Source organism: Plecotus auritus (genome assembly GCF_963455305.1).
Source record: "Plecotus auritus genome assembly, chromosome: 5".
NCBI lineage: Eukaryota > Metazoa > Chordata > Mammalia > Chiroptera > Vespertilionidae > Plecotus > Plecotus auritus.
In genome coordinates, this window is record NC_137776.1 from 185738633 (window position 1) to 185759210 (window position 20578).

Here is a 20578-nt window from a genome sequence, read left to right on the forward strand (position 1 = left end):
CGCGCCCAGGCACCTGCGAGTGCGTGAAGGTGGGAGAGGCGTCGGGGCTGGGGCGTCTGCAGCCCTGCACCCCCAGCGCCCAGCACCTGACCCCCGGCAGTGACCGCTGCGCGTGGGGGTGCCCTGGACACGGGCATGCGATTTCTGGGCGGCCGGCGGTGGGACGGGGAGCCCTTCGAGCCGCGGGGCGGGTACGGGCGGCGGGCTCCTCGCGGAGGGCGGGGTGCGGCCCCGCAAGCCGGCCATCGGGCCGGGACGGTCGGCCAGCGGCAGCTGCCCGGAGCACGTTCCCAGTGCTGTCCATGGGAAAATATTTTATCAAAGAAATGGGAGTTAAAAAAAAAAAGCTTACGCACGAACCCTGACTCGGCCGGCTCGGCGTCTATTTTTACTGCCCCTCGGTCCCCCGCGGTGAGAGCGCCCCGCCCGGCGGGAGCGGGTCCCGGATGTCAGCTCTGTTGCCCTGGAAGGGGCCCCCAGAATGTGGCATGTGAGGGGGACTCCAGGGCAGCTGCCCCCCAGTGCCCACACCTGCAGCCCAGACCGGCGGGCCGCGGCATGCCCGTGCTGGCCCCGTCCCCCGGCCCGGAGACCTGCCTCTCCTGATGACCAACCCCAGACAGAGGGACAGGCAGGAAGAGGCTCGAGCGCTGACCCCACCCTTCCCGGCCATTGTGCTCAGGCCCCCAGCCCAGTTCCCACACTCGGTGCCCCGGGGTCACACAGGCACAAAGGCTGCGGGAGGGGCCGCGGGGCCCGGAGGCCGGTCAGCAGCCGGCCGGGCGGCTGGTGTGGAGGCCCCAGAGCTGTCAGAGTCGCAAGGGCTGGGCCCCGAGTGCCCCGGACTGGACGCCGGCTGGGACGATGGCCCAATGGGCAGGGTCAGCCCAGTGGCAGGAGGGTGGGCCAGGCGGGTCACCCCATCCCACGAGGCCCCTGGCCCTCCCTCCCCACAGCCCGTGGGGCCTGCCGGCTGCCCCTCCCGTCAGAGAACCCTGGTCTCGGCCAGCGCCCAGCCCTGGTCCCACCCGATGGCCCTGGGGACCTGGACGCCACCACCCTGGGGCGCCCCGGCTCCTGGTGGCCCTGACCCAACCCCAGCCGCTTCAGGAAGGGCCCTGGCACCGAGCCAGCGTGACACCCACGCCCTTCCCACCAAAGCCGCTGCTGGCCACAGCGGCCTGGCATCAGCCCGGCTCTCGTGCGTCCTCCCCGGGACCCACACCCGTGCCCGGGAGGGAGGCGTGTGGGTCCCCAGCCTGGTTCAGACCCTATCTCTTGCCCGTCCTGGGGGGCAGGTGCCCAGACCCGCAGGCAGCGCCACTGCCCTCCGGACCTCTGTCCCGAGTGGTTCTCATGGGCTCCCAGCAGCCCCTGGGGCCTCGGGCAGGCTTCTGCGGCTGCGCCCTGGACGCTGACCAAAGGCCCTGTCCACTCCCGAGCGGGTGACAGGCTTAAAGCTGAAACAGGACACGCCCGGCGTAGGAGCGGGGTGCTGCCCAGGCTGCTGGGGAGGTGGGACCGCGGGCACATGCCACCCGTGGTCAGGGTTCGGCCTGTCCACGGGGCGCACACACCCACGACCATGACACCAGCTGGAGCCACGCCCGTGACGGGGCTGACGGGCGGCTGGGCAGCCTAGCAGGCCGGGGTGGGGGAGGCTCAGGGCTGCAGAGGGGGCGCCCTCAGCCTGTGGGACCCTGAGGCCCAGGGTGGGGGTTAGTGCCCTGCAGCCTTGGAGCTAAATCACGTGAAATTCAAGTCTTGGCGTCCACCATGCCCCTCGCGTGCCCAGGCCCGTGGCTGCTCCCCTCGGATGGAGGGGCCCTTCCAGGCAAGGTCCCCACACCGGGTCTGCCCGGCCTGTGGCAGGGCCTGCCGCGACCGGGGGCCTGGCTCAGGACAGCAGGCTGACCCTGCAGACGGCTGGCCGCTGGGCCCGGTTGGAGGAGGCGGGACAGGCCAGGGGCTGCAGGCACGGGGGCCAGGCCGGGGGCAGCTGTGGTTTGAGTCTGGGGAGGGGCCTCAGGTGGCAAAGGAGTCTGCCAGGCAGTGACCACTCCATCCCCGTCCGACAGGCAGGCTCCTGGGAGAGATGGAGCAGCCTGGCCGGCAGGTTCTGGGGGCCCTGCCTCTGGGTGAGACCCCTGCCCGCTGGGTGCACTGGGGACTCCCAAACCCGTGTGCGTGGTGCAGGTGCAGGTGCAGGTACCTGGCCTGGCGCAGCGCCCTGGGAGGGCAGGAAGGGGAGGGGCAGGAGACCCCCTTTCACCCAGCCCCGTGCAGCCCCCCTGGCCCCTGGCCCGGTGGGCACACTGAGGCTCTTTGGAGGGGCACCTTGGGGTGTCTCTCTCCCTGGACCCGGATCGGGGAGCAGCGCTGGTCCCTGGCCCCATGCAGCGCTGCGGCGAGTGGGTGGCAGCCAGCGGGTGGCAGGCGGGGAATGGGAGGCGAGCTCAGCCCGGGGCTGCGGGCCGTGGGTGGGTCGGGGCCTGCCACCTGCTGCTGGAGGGAGGCCTGGCCCTCTCCTCTGTGGGAGGGGACAGCCCAGGGCCGCCCCTGGTCCCGCAGCCCGACCCCCGCTCCTGGCCCAGGACTGCGGGGGGGGGGGGGGCAGCCTCTCTGCACCCGCAGCCTAGGGAGGGGGGCCCCCGGGCTCCGGGACCCCAGCGGCCCTCGCCCTCCCCTGGGCGCGGGAAGGCGGGCAGGCGGGCGGCCGTTTGCTTTTGAATCTCGGCCTGGCGCCCTGAGTGGCCCTTTCAAAGGCCGGCGGGGGCGGGAGCGGTTCCCAGGCGCGCCCCGCCCTCGCGCCCCTCCCCCCGCTTTCCCACGCGGCCGCCGGCGCGTTCTCACGCCGCCCCTCCCCCGCCTGGGAATGGCTGCGCGGTGCCCGAGCCTGGCCTGGGGGCGCCTCTGGGCTCCTCGGAACGGGAGGGGCTATCACGCTTGGGGGGCGCCGAGGCTGGGGGGGGCCGTGTATATGTGCCGCAGGGGGTGGGGGGGCAGGGAGAGGGGTTGGTCTGTGCCGCCTGGGGGCTGCTCGAGGCAGGGGTGCGGGTGCCCACGGGGGGGGGGGGGCAAGCGACCCCCTCACCCGCCCCCCCTTCCTCCAAGGGCCTGGGGTCAGAGGGCATCTTCTGGCCCAGCTTCTGTTTGATTTAACTCAGGACAGGTGGTTACCCTGCGCCCCACGTCCTGGAGAAAGCGGGGGTCCCAGACCTGCCTGCTGCGCCTGGCCAGTGCCGACACCCCACCCCCACCCCGGGGCCTGGGCGGCCCGCGGCTCTGAGCGCCTGGGTGTGGTGTGGCCCCAGGTGCAGGGCAACGCAGCCTCAGGCAGCTGTCACTGCTCCCTAGAAGGCGCCCCCTGACCTGAACCCACACTCGCAGCTTCGTCCAGGAGGGGCCTTGGCGGGGGGGGGAGGTCCGGGGATGGGCCGGGAGGACGGCCCGGTCCCGTGGCTCACAGCCCGCAGCGCCTGGTGCATGTCCCCCAGCGGCCGAGCGCTGGACTGGGCGGCCTCACCCTGGCCCCACCCCTGGGTCTGCACATCCGGGCCCTCAGGGGGCCCTGGGCTCCGGGTGGCAGTTGGCTCGAGTGAGGTTTAGGGGGCCACGGCTGGGGGAGGGGGCAAGTAGGAGGCCTGCCCACTTGTCCCGTCTGCAGCCACCTCCCAGGGCTCGGCCTGCAGCCCAGGGGTGCCCTCACGCTCCTGTGTCCCTGGCAGGGGCGCCCTTGGGTGGGCAGTGCCTCCCAGTCGGGCCCCCGTTGTCCTTGTGCCAGGGCGGCTAAGACGGGGCTGTCCTCCCCTGCCAGCCCCCTTCCCCCCTCTCACCCCGCCCTGGCCGTTGGGGACCCCACTGCTAGTTGCTGCTGCTCAGCCGCTCGGCAGCATGCTCTGGGGTTAGGCCACGGGCTGCACTTCCAGGAAGTTGGGGAGCGGCGGCCCTCCTGTCCCGTGGCAGGAGATGGGCCCGGAGAGCTGGGGGAGATCCTTCTCAGGGGGCCCGGCCTGTACCCCACTGTGAGGCCCAGGGCCAGACTTGGGGTCCCAGCCCTGTGAGCCCAGCTCGGCAGGGAAACTCCCAGAGGTGGCTGTCCCCTTTCCGTCCACTTGGAGAGGCGCTTACCTAGGACTCCCTCAAACCCCCAAAACGGGGCCCGGAACACACGCCCTCATTGCCCGGTGAGGGGCCCACAGACGCCCGTCCAGGCTGCTCACCCGCACATGGGGCCAGTGAGACAGACGGTCACGTCCCCGACGGGCGCCCACACAGACACACGCGTGCTGGATGCTGGTGTGCTCACCCCCATACACACGGTGCTCACGAGACACCTGCCCAGTGCTGGCTTTCGCACACGTGTCCCCAGACGTGGCCCTCGGTCCCAGGACCCGTGGCCCCCGCCCCCGGGGGGACCCGCCCTGCGCTGACAGTGCCGAGGCCCATCCCCCGCACGCTCTGTGCAGACATTGTCCTGCCCCACAAAGGGGATGGGCAGTGGCCGGGCAGGGGAGGGGCTGGGCCCGTGGGAATCGACCTCCCGGGCCTGGGGGTGGGGTGCGCGCAGCGGGGACCTGCAGGGCCACCAGCCCAGGTCCCGGGCGCTGAGGGTGAGGCCCAGGGCTGGGGGACCTCGTCTACTTCCTGGAACAGCGAGCTGGCCAGAGCACATTCCCCGGCCCTCCCGCCCCCACCAGCCCATCTCCAGGGCATGTGGGACCCGGCTGGGAGGGACTGTCCCAGCCCGGTGCCGGGCCAGCGGGGTCTTCACGGGCAAAGCTGGGCGACACGCTTCTCATGGGGGAAACCCCTGGGCCGTGTCACTTCTGGGAGCAGATGGCCTGGGCCCCACCGATGGCTGCCGGGACGGCGTGGGAGAGCGAGGTGTGGAGCAGATCCAGGCCTGGACGCCTGGCTGCTTCCTCCTCCCGGTCCCGCCCCGTCCAGCGAGGTGTCAGGCTGACACCAGGCCCCCAGGCCGGGGTCTGCATCCCAGCCCTTCCTCCCCGAGCCCAGAGCCCAGAGCCCAGCACCATTTGTTGAGATGTCTGGGGGGCAGGGGGGCTGTCAAGGTGGACAAGCTGCTGAAAGAGGCCTCGGGACCTGCCAGCCTCAGGGTAGCAGCCCTGGCTGCAGGGGTGGGGGCTCAGCAGGGACCAAATGGGCGGCCCCCTGGGGACAGGGACTGGTCTCCGGAAGCTGAGGCGGCCCGTGCTCCCCGTTTCCCTGACAGCACCTGAGGCCAAGCTGGGTGGGGGATGTTTGCTTCCATCCCACGATGGCGCTGGGTCCTCCAAATGAGCGAGAAGCCGGCGTCTCCCCGGAGCAGGCCACAGCTCAGCCCAGCGCCCTTCCTCCCGCGGTGGGGGCAGAACCCCCAAAGCGTGCCCCCAGGGCACCAGACTGACCACTCCCCTTCCCCTTGGGGGCCTGACTCCCACTGAGGGGTGCAGGGGCAGGCGGGGCCGTGGTGAGGCCCCAGGTTTCCACACCTGCGCCTGGCTCTGAAGCGAGGGGGGTCCTAACCCCCCAGGGAGTCCGTGTTGGGGTCGGGCACAGAGTGGAGACCCCTCTGACCAGGGCCCCAGCTGGTAGGTGCCGGGGACGTGGGGGACAGGCAGGGGCTGGCTGCTGGCAGGGCGGGGAGCTGGCCCAGGGCCTCCTTAGGAGGGGGGTCCTCCGAGGCTCCCAGCCCGGACAGGCCACTCGGGAGCACAGCTGTCTCATGCCCTGCCTGGCGGGGCCCAGGGCAACACATAACACCCCCTCCACGCCCCCCAGTGAGGCCTGGGGCTCAGGGCTGATGGGGCCCAGGGCGGCCAGAGGCGGCCAGAGGCCTGGGCACAGTTGGCTGCACTCGGTGGTGGGCGGGGCAGGGGGCTCTGGAAAGAGCCTGTGGAGAGAGCCCTCCCTACCCCACCCATGCACCAGCTCCCCTGGGCAGGTGGGCAGGTGGGCAGCGCACTCCTGGACAGGCCCAGCGACCTTGCCTCTGGCCCGTGGGTCTGGTCCCGTCCCTGCAGGTGCGGCTGGGCTCCCTGGCGCTGAGCAGAGCCGGCCGGCTCCGGTGTAGCCTTCCCTCGGCACCTGGACCGACCCCCTGAACCCTCCAGCTGTTGCCCCCCATCTCAGCCTCAGAGGACAGTCAGGTGTTCCAGGGCCTGCTGGGGCCCTCAGACCCTCTCCAGCCCCCGAGACCCACCTCCAGGGAAGCGGCCAGAGCAGCCCTTGCCCACCTTCCTCGGCCCCGGGCCCAGGGGCTGCAGGGGCAGAGCGGCAGGGCCAGTCCCTCGTGGTGGCCCCGCACGTGGGCTCCCGCCCTGCCCCAGGCTGTCCCCGGGCTGCCCTGACTCAGGCGCACTGGGCGGGTGTTGGCGGCGGGCGAGCAGCCTCCCCTCCCTGCCAAGCCGTGGGAACCAGGAGAGCGGGCGGACCCCTGGGACCGGGAGCCAGCCGCCTTCCCAGCCCCTCCTACCCACGCACCTGGCCCCGCCCTCCCAGCGGGGCCCTGGGGGCGGCAGCCAGCCCAGCCCTGCCCTCAGGCTCCTTGGCTGCGGGGGGGGGGGGGGGCACAGAGACTGTCCAGGCCCCCCCCCCCCGCCTTCTCTGCCCAGACCACTGGCATTCCAAGGCTGGGGTCTGCCTGGCCCCCAGGAGGTGGGGTGGCTCTGAGGCCTGTGCACACGCCCCTCGGCCAGCAGGGCTGCGCGGGGTCCCCCGGGCGCCCTTTTCTTCCGAATGGGAGGTCGGAGGCACCGCTGCCCCCTGGGTGCCAAGGAGAGCCCTTGGGTGACGGGCACAGAGCCCAGCCCGAGCCCCCAGGGCAAGGGCACAGCCAGGGGCGGCGGGCCGAGTGCAGCACCCGGAGTGCATGGGGGCCAGAGCCCAGGGGAGCCGGGTGCCAGGCCTCCCGCTGTGGGAAGCAGGGGGCGGGGAGAACCGGCTTTTCCAGCCGTGGGGTGGGGTGGGGCGGGGGGCAGGGCTCTCAGGGCCTATCGGGGTGACAGTGGGCACCAGCCGTGGGAACTCTGGCACCGGTGGTTCCCGAGGGTGTGACCAGGGCCCTGTGGATGGCACCACGTGTGCCTGCTGCCGTGACTCAGCGTGAGCTGGCCGCCCCGCCCAGGCGTGCTCACTGGCCCGGGTCCTGGGAAGCTGGCGACCCTCACAGAGGCCCTCCCGGCCTGCGCGCTGCCCTGCTGCTGGCTGGTCCTGCACCTGCTGGCACTGCCCCTCAGGGGGCCTGTCCCTCAGTGGCTGTCCCCTCGGGGGGCCTGTCCCTCAGGTGGCTGTCATCTCGGGGGGCCTGTCCCTCAGGTGGCTGTCCCCTCGGGGGGCCTGTCCCTCAGTGGCTGTCCCCTCGGGGGGCCTGTCCCTCGGGTGGCTGTCCCCTCGGGGGGCCTATCCCTCGGGGGGCCTGTCCCTCAGTGGCTGTCCCCTCGGGGGGCCTGGACAGGGAGAGCAGGGCCATGGCAGGCGGCTCAGGACAGCTCAGCTGGACCTGGAGTGACCACAGGCCAGACCTCAGCCGGGGACGCAGGGCACAGCCTCCCTGTGCAAAAAGCTGGCTTAGTGGGGGCGGGAGGCTCTCGGGGGGCAGGAGGCTCTGCGCTGGGATCAGCCTCCTCATCCAAGTCCCCCCAGCAGAGACGGTCCACCCACCCAGATGGCCCTGCCCCATCCCCACCCCCGCCCCACCCGCCCCAGAGCTGGAGACCAGCAGCGAGGCCACAGGTGAAGCTCACGGTGTTGAAAGGCCGTGGGAAAGGGCGTGGGGGGACAGGGTGGCGCTGCCCTGACGTGGGCTCACCTGCAGCTCCCGGGGCCTGAGGCCACCGCCTACCCACCTGCCCGGAGCCATGTCATCCAGGGCACTTCCCTCCTGCGGCCTAGGAACGCCCCCCCACTGGCTCGCCCTCCTTCCGAAAGCGGGTGCCCTGCCCCACAGCGGGAGGGGCTGTGACCGGTGTGCCCTGGACCCAGACCCTCCCCTGGGGCAGCTGCACGGGGCGGGGGGGGCAGGGTGGACCCCCACGCCTCACCCACACCCCGGGCTGACAGCTCCCCGGAGCCTGCTGGGTGTCCCGGACGAGGACCCTGCACAGCAGCAGCGTGACTTCACCCCTGACCCCAGGGGACTTGATTCGAGGCCCCGAGCCGCAGAGAGAGGCCTGGACACTGAACTGGCCCTGGCTCCCCGAGACGGGCTGCGGGGGCAGGGCAGCCGTGGGTGTGGGCCTGGCACCCCCTGGGGCTGGGCTGGCCGGGGCGGCTGGGCCCTGCAGGGTCCCGGGACCCGGGAGAAGCTGCAATCAGGGAGGGCTCCCAGAAGGAGGTGCACCTGGCTGCTGCCGGGAGAGGGACGTGTTGTCTACAGGAAGCACCCTGCCAGACCCAGAGCGGCGAGGAGCAGCGGCGGAGGGTGGGGGTGGCGGGAGGCGCCCCACCTCAGCCCTGCTCTGTCCCCAGGCCTGTAACTGTGACCAGTACCTGAAGGTCTCCAAGTGCCTGATGACACAGCTCGTGGGGCTCAGCGGCCGGGAGGACCCCAGCAGCACGGGTGAGTGCCCCCCCGCGGGTCGGCATGGCCCAGCTGCTCCTGGGCTCACTAGCAGGGGTGCAGGCCGGGCCTGGCAGGTGGGGAGACAGCACCCCGCAGGCTTGGGGTACGAAGGCTGCCCTGCAGGAGAGCGGGACGCCGAGGCCACAGGACCCTCTGGGTGGGGGACACTCCTCTCCAGGGGTCCCTGCTCGGCGCTGCTCAGCCTGCCCGAGCACACGGACCCCGTGCACGCACACGTGTGTACGCGCGTCCTCGTGCACCCGTGGCCCTCGGCAACCCGAACAAGATGAGCCTGGGCCGACGGAGCAGGAGCTGCCCGCCCCGCCAGGGCAGGTCCGACCCAGCGCCCAGCCTCAGTTTCCCTTTTCAGAAGCTTAGGAAGCGGAGGGTGGCCGCGACGTTGCCGGCCGGGCGGTGAGCAGACCCTGCCCTCGGCCACTGTCGCCTGCCTCCAGGGAGAGGGGCCCGGCGAGGGCAGTGCAGGGACCTCGGGGGCCTCCATGGGGACGGGGCGGGGGGACAAGGGGCCTCCAGACCCTCTTGTGGGGTGCTTCTCCTGGAAGCTGACGTCCCACCGAGCCGCTCCTGTCCTGCCCGCCTCCCTCTGACGTGTGGGGTCAGCGTAGAGGCCACCCACCCCGCGGGCGGGCGGTCCTGGCGGCCCACGTCCACCTTGGGCAGCTCTCGGTCAAGGCCCGGGAGGGAAGGACTTGGCAGGGCCCTCCACGGGGCCCCCGGTGCACCCCCAGGCTCTCGCTGGTGCGGGGAAGGGGCGCACCCGTGCCCGGTCTAGTGCCTCGGGAAACACCAGGGAAGGTTCTAGAACAGGGGTGGGCAAACTTTTTGACTCGAGGGCCACAATGGGTTCTTTCTTTCTTTTCTTTTTTTTTTTTTAATGTATTTTATTGATTTTTTTACAGAGAGGAAGGGAGAGGGATAGACAGTCAGAAACATCGATGAGAGAGAAACATCGATCAGCTGCCTCCTGCACACCTCCCACTGGAGATGTGCCCGCAACCAAGGTACATGCCCTTGACCGGACTCGAACCCGGGACCCTTCAGTCCGCAGGCCAACGCTCTATCCACTGAGCCAAACCGGTCAGGGCCACCATGGGTTCTTAAACTGGACCGGAGGGCCGGAACAAAAGCATGGATGGAGTGTTTGTGTGAAATAATATAAATTCAAAGTAAAGGAGCGGAGGGGAGAGCAAGAGAACCGGATAGAACAGCCGGATCCGGCCCACGGGCCATAGTTTGCCCAAGGCTGGGCTGGGGTCACACAGGCTGGGCCGAGGCCGAGGCCAGATGGAGGTCGTGGCCTGGCTGGGCTCCAAGGCGGCCCTGGGCGGAGGGAGCGCCCCCTTTCAGGCCGAGGCTCCAGCTCCTCCTGGGCCAGCTCTAGAGAGATGTTTGCCAAGCAAATTACGAGGGTCCACGGGGCTGGGGCCACGCCTCCCGCCCGCTGAGCAGGCCCGGAGCTGGGCAGCCTGGCCCTCCCGGGCTCTCCGTGGGGGTGAGCCCTCCCGGGGTCTCGGGCACCCTGAGCTCCAGCAGGGCCCCCCCCCGGGTGCCGCCTGCGTGCCCTGGTCCTGATTGTGCAAAGGCTCCTGGCAACGGGCTTATCTGCTCATCACACGTGGGCCGCCCGCCCCCGCCCGCCCGCCCGTTCTCAGGCCCCTGGTGCCCGAGACCTTTGAGCCCCAAGAACGGTCCAAGGTGTGCGTTCCCGTGGGAGGGGCCTGGGCTGGCCCTGAAGCTTTTGCCCCCTGCCCTTTGGCCCTCGCCCCTGGGGGTGAGGGGGAGGCTGGGCTGCCGGGCCCTGTTCTCAGGGGTTCCTGAATTCCTTGATTGACAGATGACGAGGCCCAGAGCGAGGACACACAGGAGCCAGGTGAGCACTGGGACTGCCCACGGAGGACCCTGGCCCGGCGCCGGCCCTGAGACGGGGTTTGGGTCCCGGCCCGGGAGACGGACCCCTTTAGGGGACAGTCCCTGCGCCCTGGGCTGGGCGGGTCCGTGGCGGGAGCCAAGGGAAGAAGGGGTCCCTGGGGAGAGGAGCAGAGGGCTGGGCGCAGGCCAAAGCCAGGCCTCAGGTGGCTCCTCCACCCCCCCAGGCCCCGCCCCCGGGGAGACGCCCGGCCTCACTTACGACCCCCCCTGCCGCTGGCTGGAGGCGGCAGAGCTGCGGGCCAGCGCCCCGGCCACCCTGGGCAACGGCACGCGGCTGCAGCTGGCGGGGGTCCCGGCGGGCGTGCTGCGGCGGCCGGGGCTGCGCCACTTCTTCTGCTGCTCGGGCTGCGGCAAGGTCTTCTGGGAGGGCTCCCACCTGGGCCGCGTGGCCTCGCAGTTCCAGGACGTCCTGGACGGGCCCCCCGGCCCTCAGGAGCCCGGCCCGGCCCGCAGCCCCTCCTGAGGGCGCCCAGGCCCGGGCCTGCCCCGGACAATAAACTCGGAAAAGCCGCACCCGCGGGCCGGCCGTGCGTCATTGCTCACACCTGACGCCCCGCTGCGGGCGAAGTGGCTCCCCCGTGGTCAGGGCGCCGGCCTGAGCCGGGGCTGCCCTGTGCTCGGGGGAGAGGCGGCAGGGGCGGGCAGGGCTGGCCTGGGGAGGAAATGGCCTGGGCGGCGGCCCAAGGGCTGGACGCGGTGGCTCCCACGTCCGCTGGAGCCCGTGAGGCTGGAGGTGGGCAGGGGGCAGACCGGCCTCAGGCGCTTGCGGCCCACCCACCAAGCCACCCTCTCCACCCCACCCTCTCTGCCAGGAGCCAGCCCCCTGGCCAGGCAGGGCGGGCCCCCGCTCCAAGGAGCACGGATGGCGGGGTCCCGGGGTCAGGAACCTGTAGGCCAGGCTGGCCACTTTGTAGGGAACGGGCCCAGCGCACCTGGTGCCCGAGGCAGGCAGGGCAGCCAGCCTGGAGGGGTCCCTGCTCTGTGCCCTGGCTCTTGCCCTCCCTTCCTCACGCCGGTCAGGGCTGGTGGCCTCCTCTGGGGGGAGAGACCAGCCGCCACGTTACAAGACGGGGCCCTGCACCCACGTGTGCACATGCCTCGCCTCACACCTGCTAGGCCCACTCGGGGAAACAGGCTCGGGCTCCGGCTGGCGTCACGGAAGGCCTGAGGGCACCAGTGCCCAGCGTGGCGCGCAGGAGGGGTCCCGGGGACAGCCCACCGTGGCGGCCCCTGCCCGTGGCAGGCCTGGTCCCGGCTGCGTTGTGCTCCTGCCCACCCCCTCCGCTCACCCCAGGAATGCGCCCTCCTCCCCCCCCCCACCCCCGTCACATCCCTTTCCTGTCCTTCCTGCCCAGAACGGAAACCGAGCGGAGTTGACCCAGGAGCCCGGGCGGAAGCCTCCGGGGTCGGCGGCCTGGGGCTGTGCTGGGCCCCTGCCTCCCCCAGGGCAGGCACACCTGCAGGCCCAGGTGCCATGCCTCAGCGCAGGGCGGCACCGGCAACGCCAGGCCAGCCCCTGCCCCAGAGCTGGACCCTGAGCCCCAGGGGTGCCGCCCTCGTGGGGGTCAGACGGGCGTGTGCAGGCGGGGGCTGCGTGGGGGCCCAGGGGCGACCTGCCACTCCCCCCGCCCCGAGTCCTCTCCTGTCTTCCGGAGCGCCCACTTTGTACCAGGCGCCGGCCCACTTAGCCCCCCAGCAACTCTGTGGTCAGCTGGAGGGGAGGGGTCCAGGCTAGCAGGCAACCCTGGCCTTTCACTCCCCCTGATCACTGAGTGGTCACCCCCAGGGCCAGGCAGGGGTGCCAAGACGAGCAGGCAAGCTGGACCCCATCGGGGAGGGGGGCCCTCTACAGCGGCTGCCCTGTCCTGGGGCAGACCGACCACACTCCCTCCCTGAGGGTTAAGAGGAAGCAGGAGGGGTGCCCAGCCCGCCTGCTTCGTGGGGCTCCCTCTGACCGAGGCCCTGGTGTAGCCGGCCCTGGACAGACAGGAACTGGAGCCGGAGAGGCCGGGACGGCGAGGGGGCGAAGGCTGTGTCCTTCCTGTCCCCGCAGGTCTGACCCCCGCCTCCCTCCGCCCTTGCACACCACACAACGCTAGGGAGAGGGCAGCTGATGGGGATGCCTGCCCGGTCCAGCCTGCCTTCCCCCACCCTCACCCTCTGCTCCCCAGCCTGGCTGCATCCCTCCGGGACCCCCTGGGCTCACACGCTCACACCAGCCCCATCCTGGGGGGAGGCAGCCTCAGGCGGGGGACTCCCTTCGGCCCTTCCCCAGCTGGGGTCAGACACCGGCCCCCAGGGCAGGCTGCGCCCCAGAGCGGGCGACCTGCTTGGCCCGCCGGGGCGGGCAGGAGCCACGATTGTCTGCGGCAGTTCCTGCCCCGGGCGGGCGTCCTTCCTGCGCCCTGGCCGCGCTGGCCGGCCGAGTGTTTGTTATTTGATCCGTATCCTCGCTCGGCCCCTCTACCAGGTGCCTGGGCTGCTGGGAAGAAAGCCGCTCCTCTTTCCCACGCTCCCGACACATTTTAATGAATTAGCTGGAAGCCCCGCCCCCACTGCCCGCCTGCCCACGGCCTGGTCGCCCTCCTTCCCCTGCCCGGTGCCTTTAAGGTGGCCACAGGCCTCGGCCCCGGCTCTGGCCGCCGCCCCATCAGTGCTGCCCTCCGCCGCCACCGCGAGACCTTCCCAGCCTGGGTCCAAAACGTTCTCCACCCTGCCCCACCCCCACTGCTCTGAGCCTCCAAAAAAATGGGTCCCCAGGGGGAGAAGGGGTCTCTCTTCAACTCTGGCCTCCTCCTCGGCCATCCCCCTGAGGGACAGCGTCCAGCCTGGTGGTCAGGGTGGGTCTGTCCCCCCCATCCCAGGTATGGGCTTCTTCAGAGCCAGCAAACCGCCACACACACACACACACACACACACGCACACGCACACGCACGCACACGCTCCTCACAGCCCCGGGGAGCCCGCCCCCTCCCACCACAGCATTTGGAACAAATGCCCCCCTTTTGCCTGTGTCCTTCAGCAAACATTGTGGACGTGTGTTGGGAGCCCGGCCCACAAGGTCAGCTGCGGGGTGTGGACCAGGGAGACGCAGGCCACAGTGAGGCCACCTGGCAGGCGGGGGCGGGGGGGCTCGGGCAGTGGGCACACGGCCGTGGCAGGCCCAGGTACCCCATCTGCCCTGTGCCCCCGACGAACGCTGGGCGGGGTGGCCAGCAACCTCGGGCCAGGCTCCCGGGGCAATTCCAGTCACATGGTCCCCGCCGGGGGTGCCTCGGCTGCCAATTTCATGGCCGTGGTGGCGGCCGCGAGTTCTCACACTGAGTTCATAGGGCCCCTTTGTCTGCCCTCCCCGACGCCGTGGAGGGGTCAATGGGACTTCTCTCCCCGGCTCCCTCCCGGGCCCAGCAGTCTCCAGATGCCCTGCTCCAGACGCGGAGGGCTCAGCCCCGTCTGGCGACCCACACCTTCTGGAGAGGGCTCTGGGGGCGCTGCGCCCTGGCTGCTGCATGAAAAACAGGCCTGAGGGGCAGAGGCCTCGGCCCATCCCAACATGTTCTCAGAGCTCGGCTGCCTCCCTACCCACCTGTTCCCGGCAGCGGGCGGGGCGGGCCCTGCTCACCGGGGGCGGGGGGGGGGGGGTCCCTGGGCAGGAGCCCCCTCCAGGAGTTCACAGCTCAGCAGCAGCTGATCTCAGGCCTTCTGCTGAGCCAGGGACACACCCTCACAGGATGAGGGGACCAGGAATGGGCTCCCGATAGCAGCGGCACCCCCAGGTCACACTGGTGGCCAGGCCAGCGCAGGGCTGGGCTCACCCACCGGCTCAGGGGGGGTCAGTTCCTGAGGGGAGCAGATCTGAGCAGACGGGCTGGACCCCCAGCCTCAGGAAATCCAGAGCGAGGGGCTCGGGCGGCCCTGGCTCTAGGGAGGCCCCCGGGGAGCCCGCCCAGGCGTGTGGGCCTGCCTAGCTCTCCCTGTGGTTTGGCTGTGACCCCTCCCAGTGCACCGAGGGAGGTGGGGGCACCCCCACGCAGGTGTGAGGCCTGGGGAGAGCCCCTCCTCAGACAAGGCCTCACAGGGTGGTCTCCCCAGCGGCTTCTGCAGGAATGCAGGTCCCGGGCTGCGGGCCTCCGGCTGCCAGAACCCACCTTCCTCCCTCACTCCCAGCGGCCACAGCCGAGCATAAGCGGGAAACCCTAATGAGGAAATCTGGCGCCCGTGTTGTGTGAATTAAGGACGGGTTCATGGTTTGGAATGAGTCACTTCAGGGCTCCCTCAGAGCAGAGCTGGTGCCTGACGGGGGCCGCTGGCCTGGCCCTCCTGTCCCCAACTTGATGGGGGAGCCCCGGAGTGGGCAGCAGGCCACAGCCCTGGCCTTCCTCCTCCGGAACCCCAGGTCTCCATCAGGGCAGGGGCTCGAGCCAGCCAGGTTGGGGAACAAACGGGGTGACCCGGGGAGCCGTCCTCGCGCGGGAAGGACCCGCGCGGCTGAGACCACACGCCCGAGATGTTCGTCGGGTGGTCACCCGAGTTGACCCTGTGTCCCGGCGGCCGGACTGGGCGGGGCTGAGCTGCGCGCGCGCTGGGGACCCGGCGGGTGGGTCGTGGCCGCATTCCCGCAGCGGGAGCGAGAAGGGGTCTCCCCCACCCCCCGGACCTCCAGAGTCTGAGATGCTCGCGACCCCCCACCCAGGACAGGTCGCCCGCGGGTCCATCGGGGTCGCGCTCTGCTCGGGCCTGGTTCGGTCGGCGCAGGGAGCTTGGAATTCCCCGAGTGGCCGGAGGGAAAGTGGGCGGGGCGACGGCGGAGACACGGAGGGCGGGAGCCCCGGGGGGTGGGGCGGCGGCGCGGCGAGACAGAGACCTCCCCCGCGGCCTCGGGGCTCCCGGTCCCGCGGGCCGGCAACCAGCGCCCCCTGCGGCGAAGCGCGCCTCCCGGACGCGCCCCCGGACACGCCCCACCCCGCGCCGCCCAATCGGCGGGCGGCCGGCGGGCGCGTCACGGGTGCCCATTGTTATGCAAATATAAAGGAGGTAAAAGGCGCCCCGGCGGGCGGGCGAGCGAGCGAGCGAGTGCAGCGGCGCGTGGGGAGGCTCGTGGAGTCCACGCGGGAACTGCAGCCGGAGCGAGCAGGGACCCGAGAGCGCGGCGCCGCCGCCCCGGCTCGGCCGGCCTCCGAGAGCGCAGCGCCAGCCTCCGTCGCCCGCTCGCCCGGGCGCGGCTGGATGCGGCGGGGCCCTGCGGCGGCGGCCCCCGGCCCCCAGCGCCCAGAGCGCCCAGGGGCGGCGTGCGGGGCCCGGGGGCGCCGCGCCCTCCATGCGCCCAGGCGGGCCCCGAGACAGCCTGGGGCCCGCGCCGCCGCCGCCCGCGCTGAGCCCGGCCCGCCCCGCCGCGCGCGCCCGGCGGCAGCATGAGCCAGGCCGAGCTGTCCACCTGCGCGGCGCCGCCCACGCAGCGCGTCTTCCAGGAGGCCGTGCGCCGCGGCAACACGCAGGAGCTGCAGTCGCTGCTGCAGAACATGACCAGCTGCGAGTTCAACGTGAACTCGTTCGGGCCCGAGGGCCAGACGGCGCTGCACCAGTCGGTCATCGACGGCAACCTGGAGCTGGTGAAGCTGCTGGTTAAGTTCGGCGCCGACATCCGCCTGGCCAACCGCGACGGCTGGAGCGCGCTGCACATCGCGGCGTTCGGCGGCCACCAGGACATCGTGCTCTATCTCATCACCAAGGCCAAGTACGCGGGCGGCGGCCGGTGATGCCCCGCCCCGGACGCCGACCCCGAGCCGGCCGCGGGCCCCACGCGAGTCGCCTCTGCTGTACCTTCCCGCCAACTACCTCGGTGTGCGCCCCGCCGCCGGCGCCGCGGCCACCACGAGTCCGGCGCGCACGCGTCTGTGTCCACGGGACCCCGCGCGGCGTCCGTTCCCCGGGGTCGGTGCCCCCCCCCCCCCGCCTGCTCCCGCCAGTGGCGGCCCGGGCCGGGCAGGAGCGCTTCCCACGGCCCCGCCCGCGGCCTCGCGGGTGGGGGCGGGGCACGGGCTCTCGCCCCTTTGAAATTTGAGTCTCGCTACCAGCAAGTTCGGAATCCCGAGACACCGGATCCTCCGCTGGAAACGCTTTCTCCGGAGGTGGAAGGCGGGTGGCGGGGACGCCGGGCTCGGGGCGCCCCCCGCCCGCAGGACCGCGGCCGACGCGCCCGGAGGAGGAGACGCTGCGCTGTGGCTGGGGTTCGAAACTATTTATCGTGTGTGTCTACTTGTGGGTGACGGTTGTGCGCTTGGTCTCTTTGTTCGGGAAACACTGTGCGTGGTTGTGGGGAGACGCATTTCTTTCCTTTTCTTACAACGAAAAACTTGATGTGTCGTTTCTTGGTTGCACTGAACACCGCCGCCAGCCCGAAGGCTTTCCGTGCTGCTTCCTCTCGCTCCTGGTTCTCCCCGCTTCCCTCCGTCTCCCCCTCTGCCCCCTCCCACCCCCCTGCCCCCTCTCCCCCGCCTGCCCCCCCTCTGTCCCCTCCCCCGTCCCCTCTCCCCCCTCCTGCCCCCTCCCCCGCCTGCCCCCTCCCCTCCCCCTGTCCCCTCTCCCCAGCCTGCCCCCGTCCCCTCCCCCTCCTCCTGCCCCCCTTCTGTCCCCTCCCCCGTCCCCCTCCCTCCTCCTGCCCCCTCTCTTGCCCCCCTCTCCCCCTCCCCTTCTCTCTCTCACACACACAGTTCCGTGTGAGTTTGGGAAGCCCTAGGCCGCCTCCCACTCTGGGACCCCAAACCTGCTGGTTTTCTGAGGTTCCCGCGGGAGGACCCTGGGCGCTGGGGCGCGGCGGTGCCGGAGGGGTGGTGGGGCCCATGCCCGGTCTAGTGAGTCCTGTGAGAGTTAACAGTCGGTTGCACACTTTTTTAAAAAAGTAAATGGATTTGCCACGATGATATGTCATAACATTTATGACAATATAAAATATTAACATATTGTAAGCCAAGTGTTAGGTGTATTTTCTGAATCTTGGTTATAACCCCATTTTAAAGGGCGTTGTGTAGGCAACAGTGTACCCATATTTATATTTTTATAAAATGCCTATAAGACTGTGAATCTCTTGTGCTAATGGCTGAGCTGAGGGACTGTTGGCCCTTCCTCAGCCTCCCGGGGGTTGCAAGAACCCCATTCGAGTCCCCAAAATCCTGCCGTGGGGGAGGGGCCGGGAGGGCTGCTGCGGGGGGGGGGGGGGGCGGGGCGGGCTGGGGGCGGTGCTTCCGCGTCGCTCTCTGTCGGGGCGGCCTTCCTGGTCTCCCTCGGTCCGATTTTCTATGCAACCCCACACCCCTGGCTGTTTTGATCCCGAGAAATAAAAGGGGACTGAATTATTCAAATTTAAATGAGGCTTCTTCTTCCTGGGTAAGAAGTGCTGCTGTGACCCTTCCTGCAAAAGTGGGGGAGCACTTGAGGACACAGGTGGGTGGAGGCCGCTCGCGCAGGCCGGCCTCACCGTCCTCCGTGGCCGTGACGGAACCCCTTGTGAGGAGAAGACACGGAGGACGTGGCGGGACCGGCAGGCGTTGGCCGGAGGCACAGATTACTCCACAAGGAGTTTTCCTGTATATTTTTTTCTAGATGCAAATAACGTTTTAATTATGTTAATTAATGTTAAGACTTTCTAGGCTTATGGAAGCTGTGTGTGGGCCCGGTCTGACCACTTCTAACCGGATGAAGTCTGCAGCCCATCCCTGAGTGTACGATACCCTTGTAGCCCAGCGTGGAAAATTTATCAATAAATTTTTCATTGATCTTTTTATATTAAAAAACAAACACAAAAGGTTGTTGGTTTTTCTTGGGCTCGGCCCTCCCCGGGGGTCCGGCCACACGCAGGACCCGGAGGGGTCAGGGCCTGTGGGTCGGGCACCCCCAGCGCAGCCCGCCTCCTCTGCTCCCCGCAAAGCAGCTGAGGCCTCTGTGGGAACGTCTGCTCCGAGCTCTTCCCTGACCCCTGACCCCTGACCCCCAGCCGGAGAGGTGAGGTCCGAAGGGTACCCTCTCCGGCTACTGTGGGTTCATGCTGGACCGCCTGCTGACAGAGGGGCATCTTTTAGATTTGGGAGAACATCCTGGTTGCTCGCGCCTGACAAGGGGAGGCCCTTCTCTCTGACCCTGGGGTGGCGTCCCGGAGCTGAGGAGGCCGGGCCCGGGAGCCAACCCTCCCGGAGAGCACAGCCCTGAGCTGGGCCGCGTGGAGGCGTCTGGGGGAGCTGGGCCCCTGCGTGGAGGGCTGGCCGGAGCTGGGGGATGGCGCCAGGGGAGCAGGCAGGCGGAGGGAGGGTGCACCCAGCCCGCTGCGGGCTTCAGGCCCCTCCTCGCTGACGGGTGGCTGACGGGTCTCTGCTCCCTTGTCAGCAGGTCGGACACCATGCCCTTCCCCGGGCCCCTGGGTGCCACTCTGTCTCCAGCTCTGTCACCCTCCAGGCTTTCCCAGGCATTTCCTGCCCATCCTGTCACCTGCAGAGGTGAGTGACTATTTGATGCAAATAAGCCTTTGGGGGGGGGGGGGGTGCCTGGCCACGGGGCAGGGAGAGTTGCCACAAGAACCCAGAAGTTGCAGTCCCTGGAGACAAGTCAGGCCTGGGCACAGTGGACAGCCCATGGGCATGGGGCTGGGCCTCCCCGCCCACCCACAGCACGTGGCCACAGTGGTGGGGCGCCATTTGAAGACCAAAGCTAGCGCTGGTTTGGGCCTTAGCCTGGGGGGGGGGGGGGCCCTGACTGCCCTCTCCTTCAGGGTCTCCCTGGTAGAAAGGCACGGGGGGGGGGGCGGGGGGAGGCCTGGGAGCTGGGGGGCTTCCCAGGCTGGTGGCTGCCGCTGGGGGAGACCGGGCTCCCTAAGGCCTCTGCTTAGAGACAGACTGAGCAAGCCTTGGCCCCATGAAGCGGGGGGCCTGGTGGGTTCCTGCTGCCTCTGCCCAGGGCCTGTCTCTGCACAGACCCCCCCCCCCCTTCCAGCCTGGTCCCCGCAGCGGCGAGGGACTCCTGGGGTGCTGAGGGCAGAGCCCAGGGGAGCAGCCCCCAAAACCAGGTTCACCCCCACGTGGTCAGGGCGCAGTGCAGGCCCTGCCCCGGCCTTCCTGGGCAGCACACGGACTGCTTCCTGCACAGGGGCCCGCCCCCTCCCCTCCCCCTCCCCTCCCCTCCCCCTCCCCCTCCGCCGCCCAGGCCTGCGGAGTCGGAGACTGCCAGGGTGAGAGGAGGCACAGTGGCAGGTGCGGGGGCAGGGAGGTCCGGCCCGGCCACCAGGAGGCACAGAGTGGCGGGTCTGGCGGGCAGGGGCTGGGCCCCTGGAGTGGCTGCCATGGAGGAGACGGACCGGATGGGCGAAGACAGGCCCACACCACGGCTGCAGCCAAGGGCACTGCGGTCCGTCCGTCCGGCTGCCTCCTGGCCGGACCTGGACCGGGCGGGCGGGCGGGCCAGGAAGTGCTTTCTGTTGGGAAGGACGCCAGAGGCCGGGAAGCGCAGGGACCCGCTCAGCCAGAAAGGTTGTCTCAAGGCTGCAGGTGGGAGCCGGCGGGAGGCGAGGAGGGAGGCAGGATCGGGGCCAGGACCAAGGGCGAGAGCCAGGGAGACTGTTAGGGGGACAGAGGGGCTGCCCTCTGGATCTATCCCCCAGAGGCCTTGCAGCTGAGCACAGACTGGGGTGCACGCCGGCCCGGGGGCGCAGTCCTGTCACCCTGACCTGGGGAGCCCCGAGGGGACTGAGGACGGGAGGGAGGCCGGTGCTGGGCGGCTGGGGCACAAAGCCTGAGCCGGAGGGTGAGGGTGCGGGCCAGGGGTGGGGGTGGGTGGGGGGGAGGGTCTGGGAACCGCCCCTGGGGAGGGAGGCTTCCGGTCCGGAGGCCGCCACCCTCCCCCGCCTCCCGCAGCACCGGGGACCCTGCAGCCCGGCTCCGCGCCCCGCCCACACTCCCCTCCCTGGGGGCGCATTCTTCTGCTCCCGTCGGACTGTCCTCCGCGTCCGTCCGTCCGTCTGTGGGTCTTTCTTCGTCGCCCTCTCCAAAGCCGCGGCCCCATTCATTCCCGAGGCCTCTG

At 70.4% G+C, this 20578-nt stretch overlaps 2 protein-coding genes across 7 annotated transcripts in view; both read left to right on the plus strand.

Annotated features, from left to right (window-relative positions):
- Positions 1–18909, plus strand: part of EXD3 (exonuclease 3'-5' domain containing 3) — a 56678-nt gene extending 37769 nt beyond the window's left edge. Inside the window, exons 20-23 of one of the 6 annotated variants that reach the window (XR_013960624.1) lie at positions 8456–8563; positions 9487–9588; positions 10422–10457; positions 10681–10741. Coding sequence is in view for 2 of the 6 variants with exons in the window: in XM_080668677.1 (XP_080524803.1) it covers positions 8473–8563; positions 10422–10457; positions 10681–10979 (426 nt within the window). In the remaining 4 variants the exon portion in view is untranslated. Of the gene's footprint in view, positions 1–6026; positions 6224–8455; positions 8564–9486; positions 9589–10421; positions 10458–10680; positions 11029–18895 lie in introns of those variants that run through there. The other 5 variants (XR_013960625.1, XR_013960622.1, XR_013960623.1 and 2 more) reach the window with 5 other exon arrangements.
- On the plus strand, positions 15367–17190 carry NRARP (NOTCH regulated ankyrin repeat protein). Its single transcript, XM_080668697.1, has one exon. The coding sequence runs from the start codon at positions 15928–15930 to the stop codon at positions 16270–16272; it is 345 nt and encodes a 114-aa protein (XP_080524823.1). The 5' UTR covers positions 15367–15927; the 3' UTR covers positions 16273–17190.
- Positions 18910–20578: the final 1669 nt, after the last annotated feature.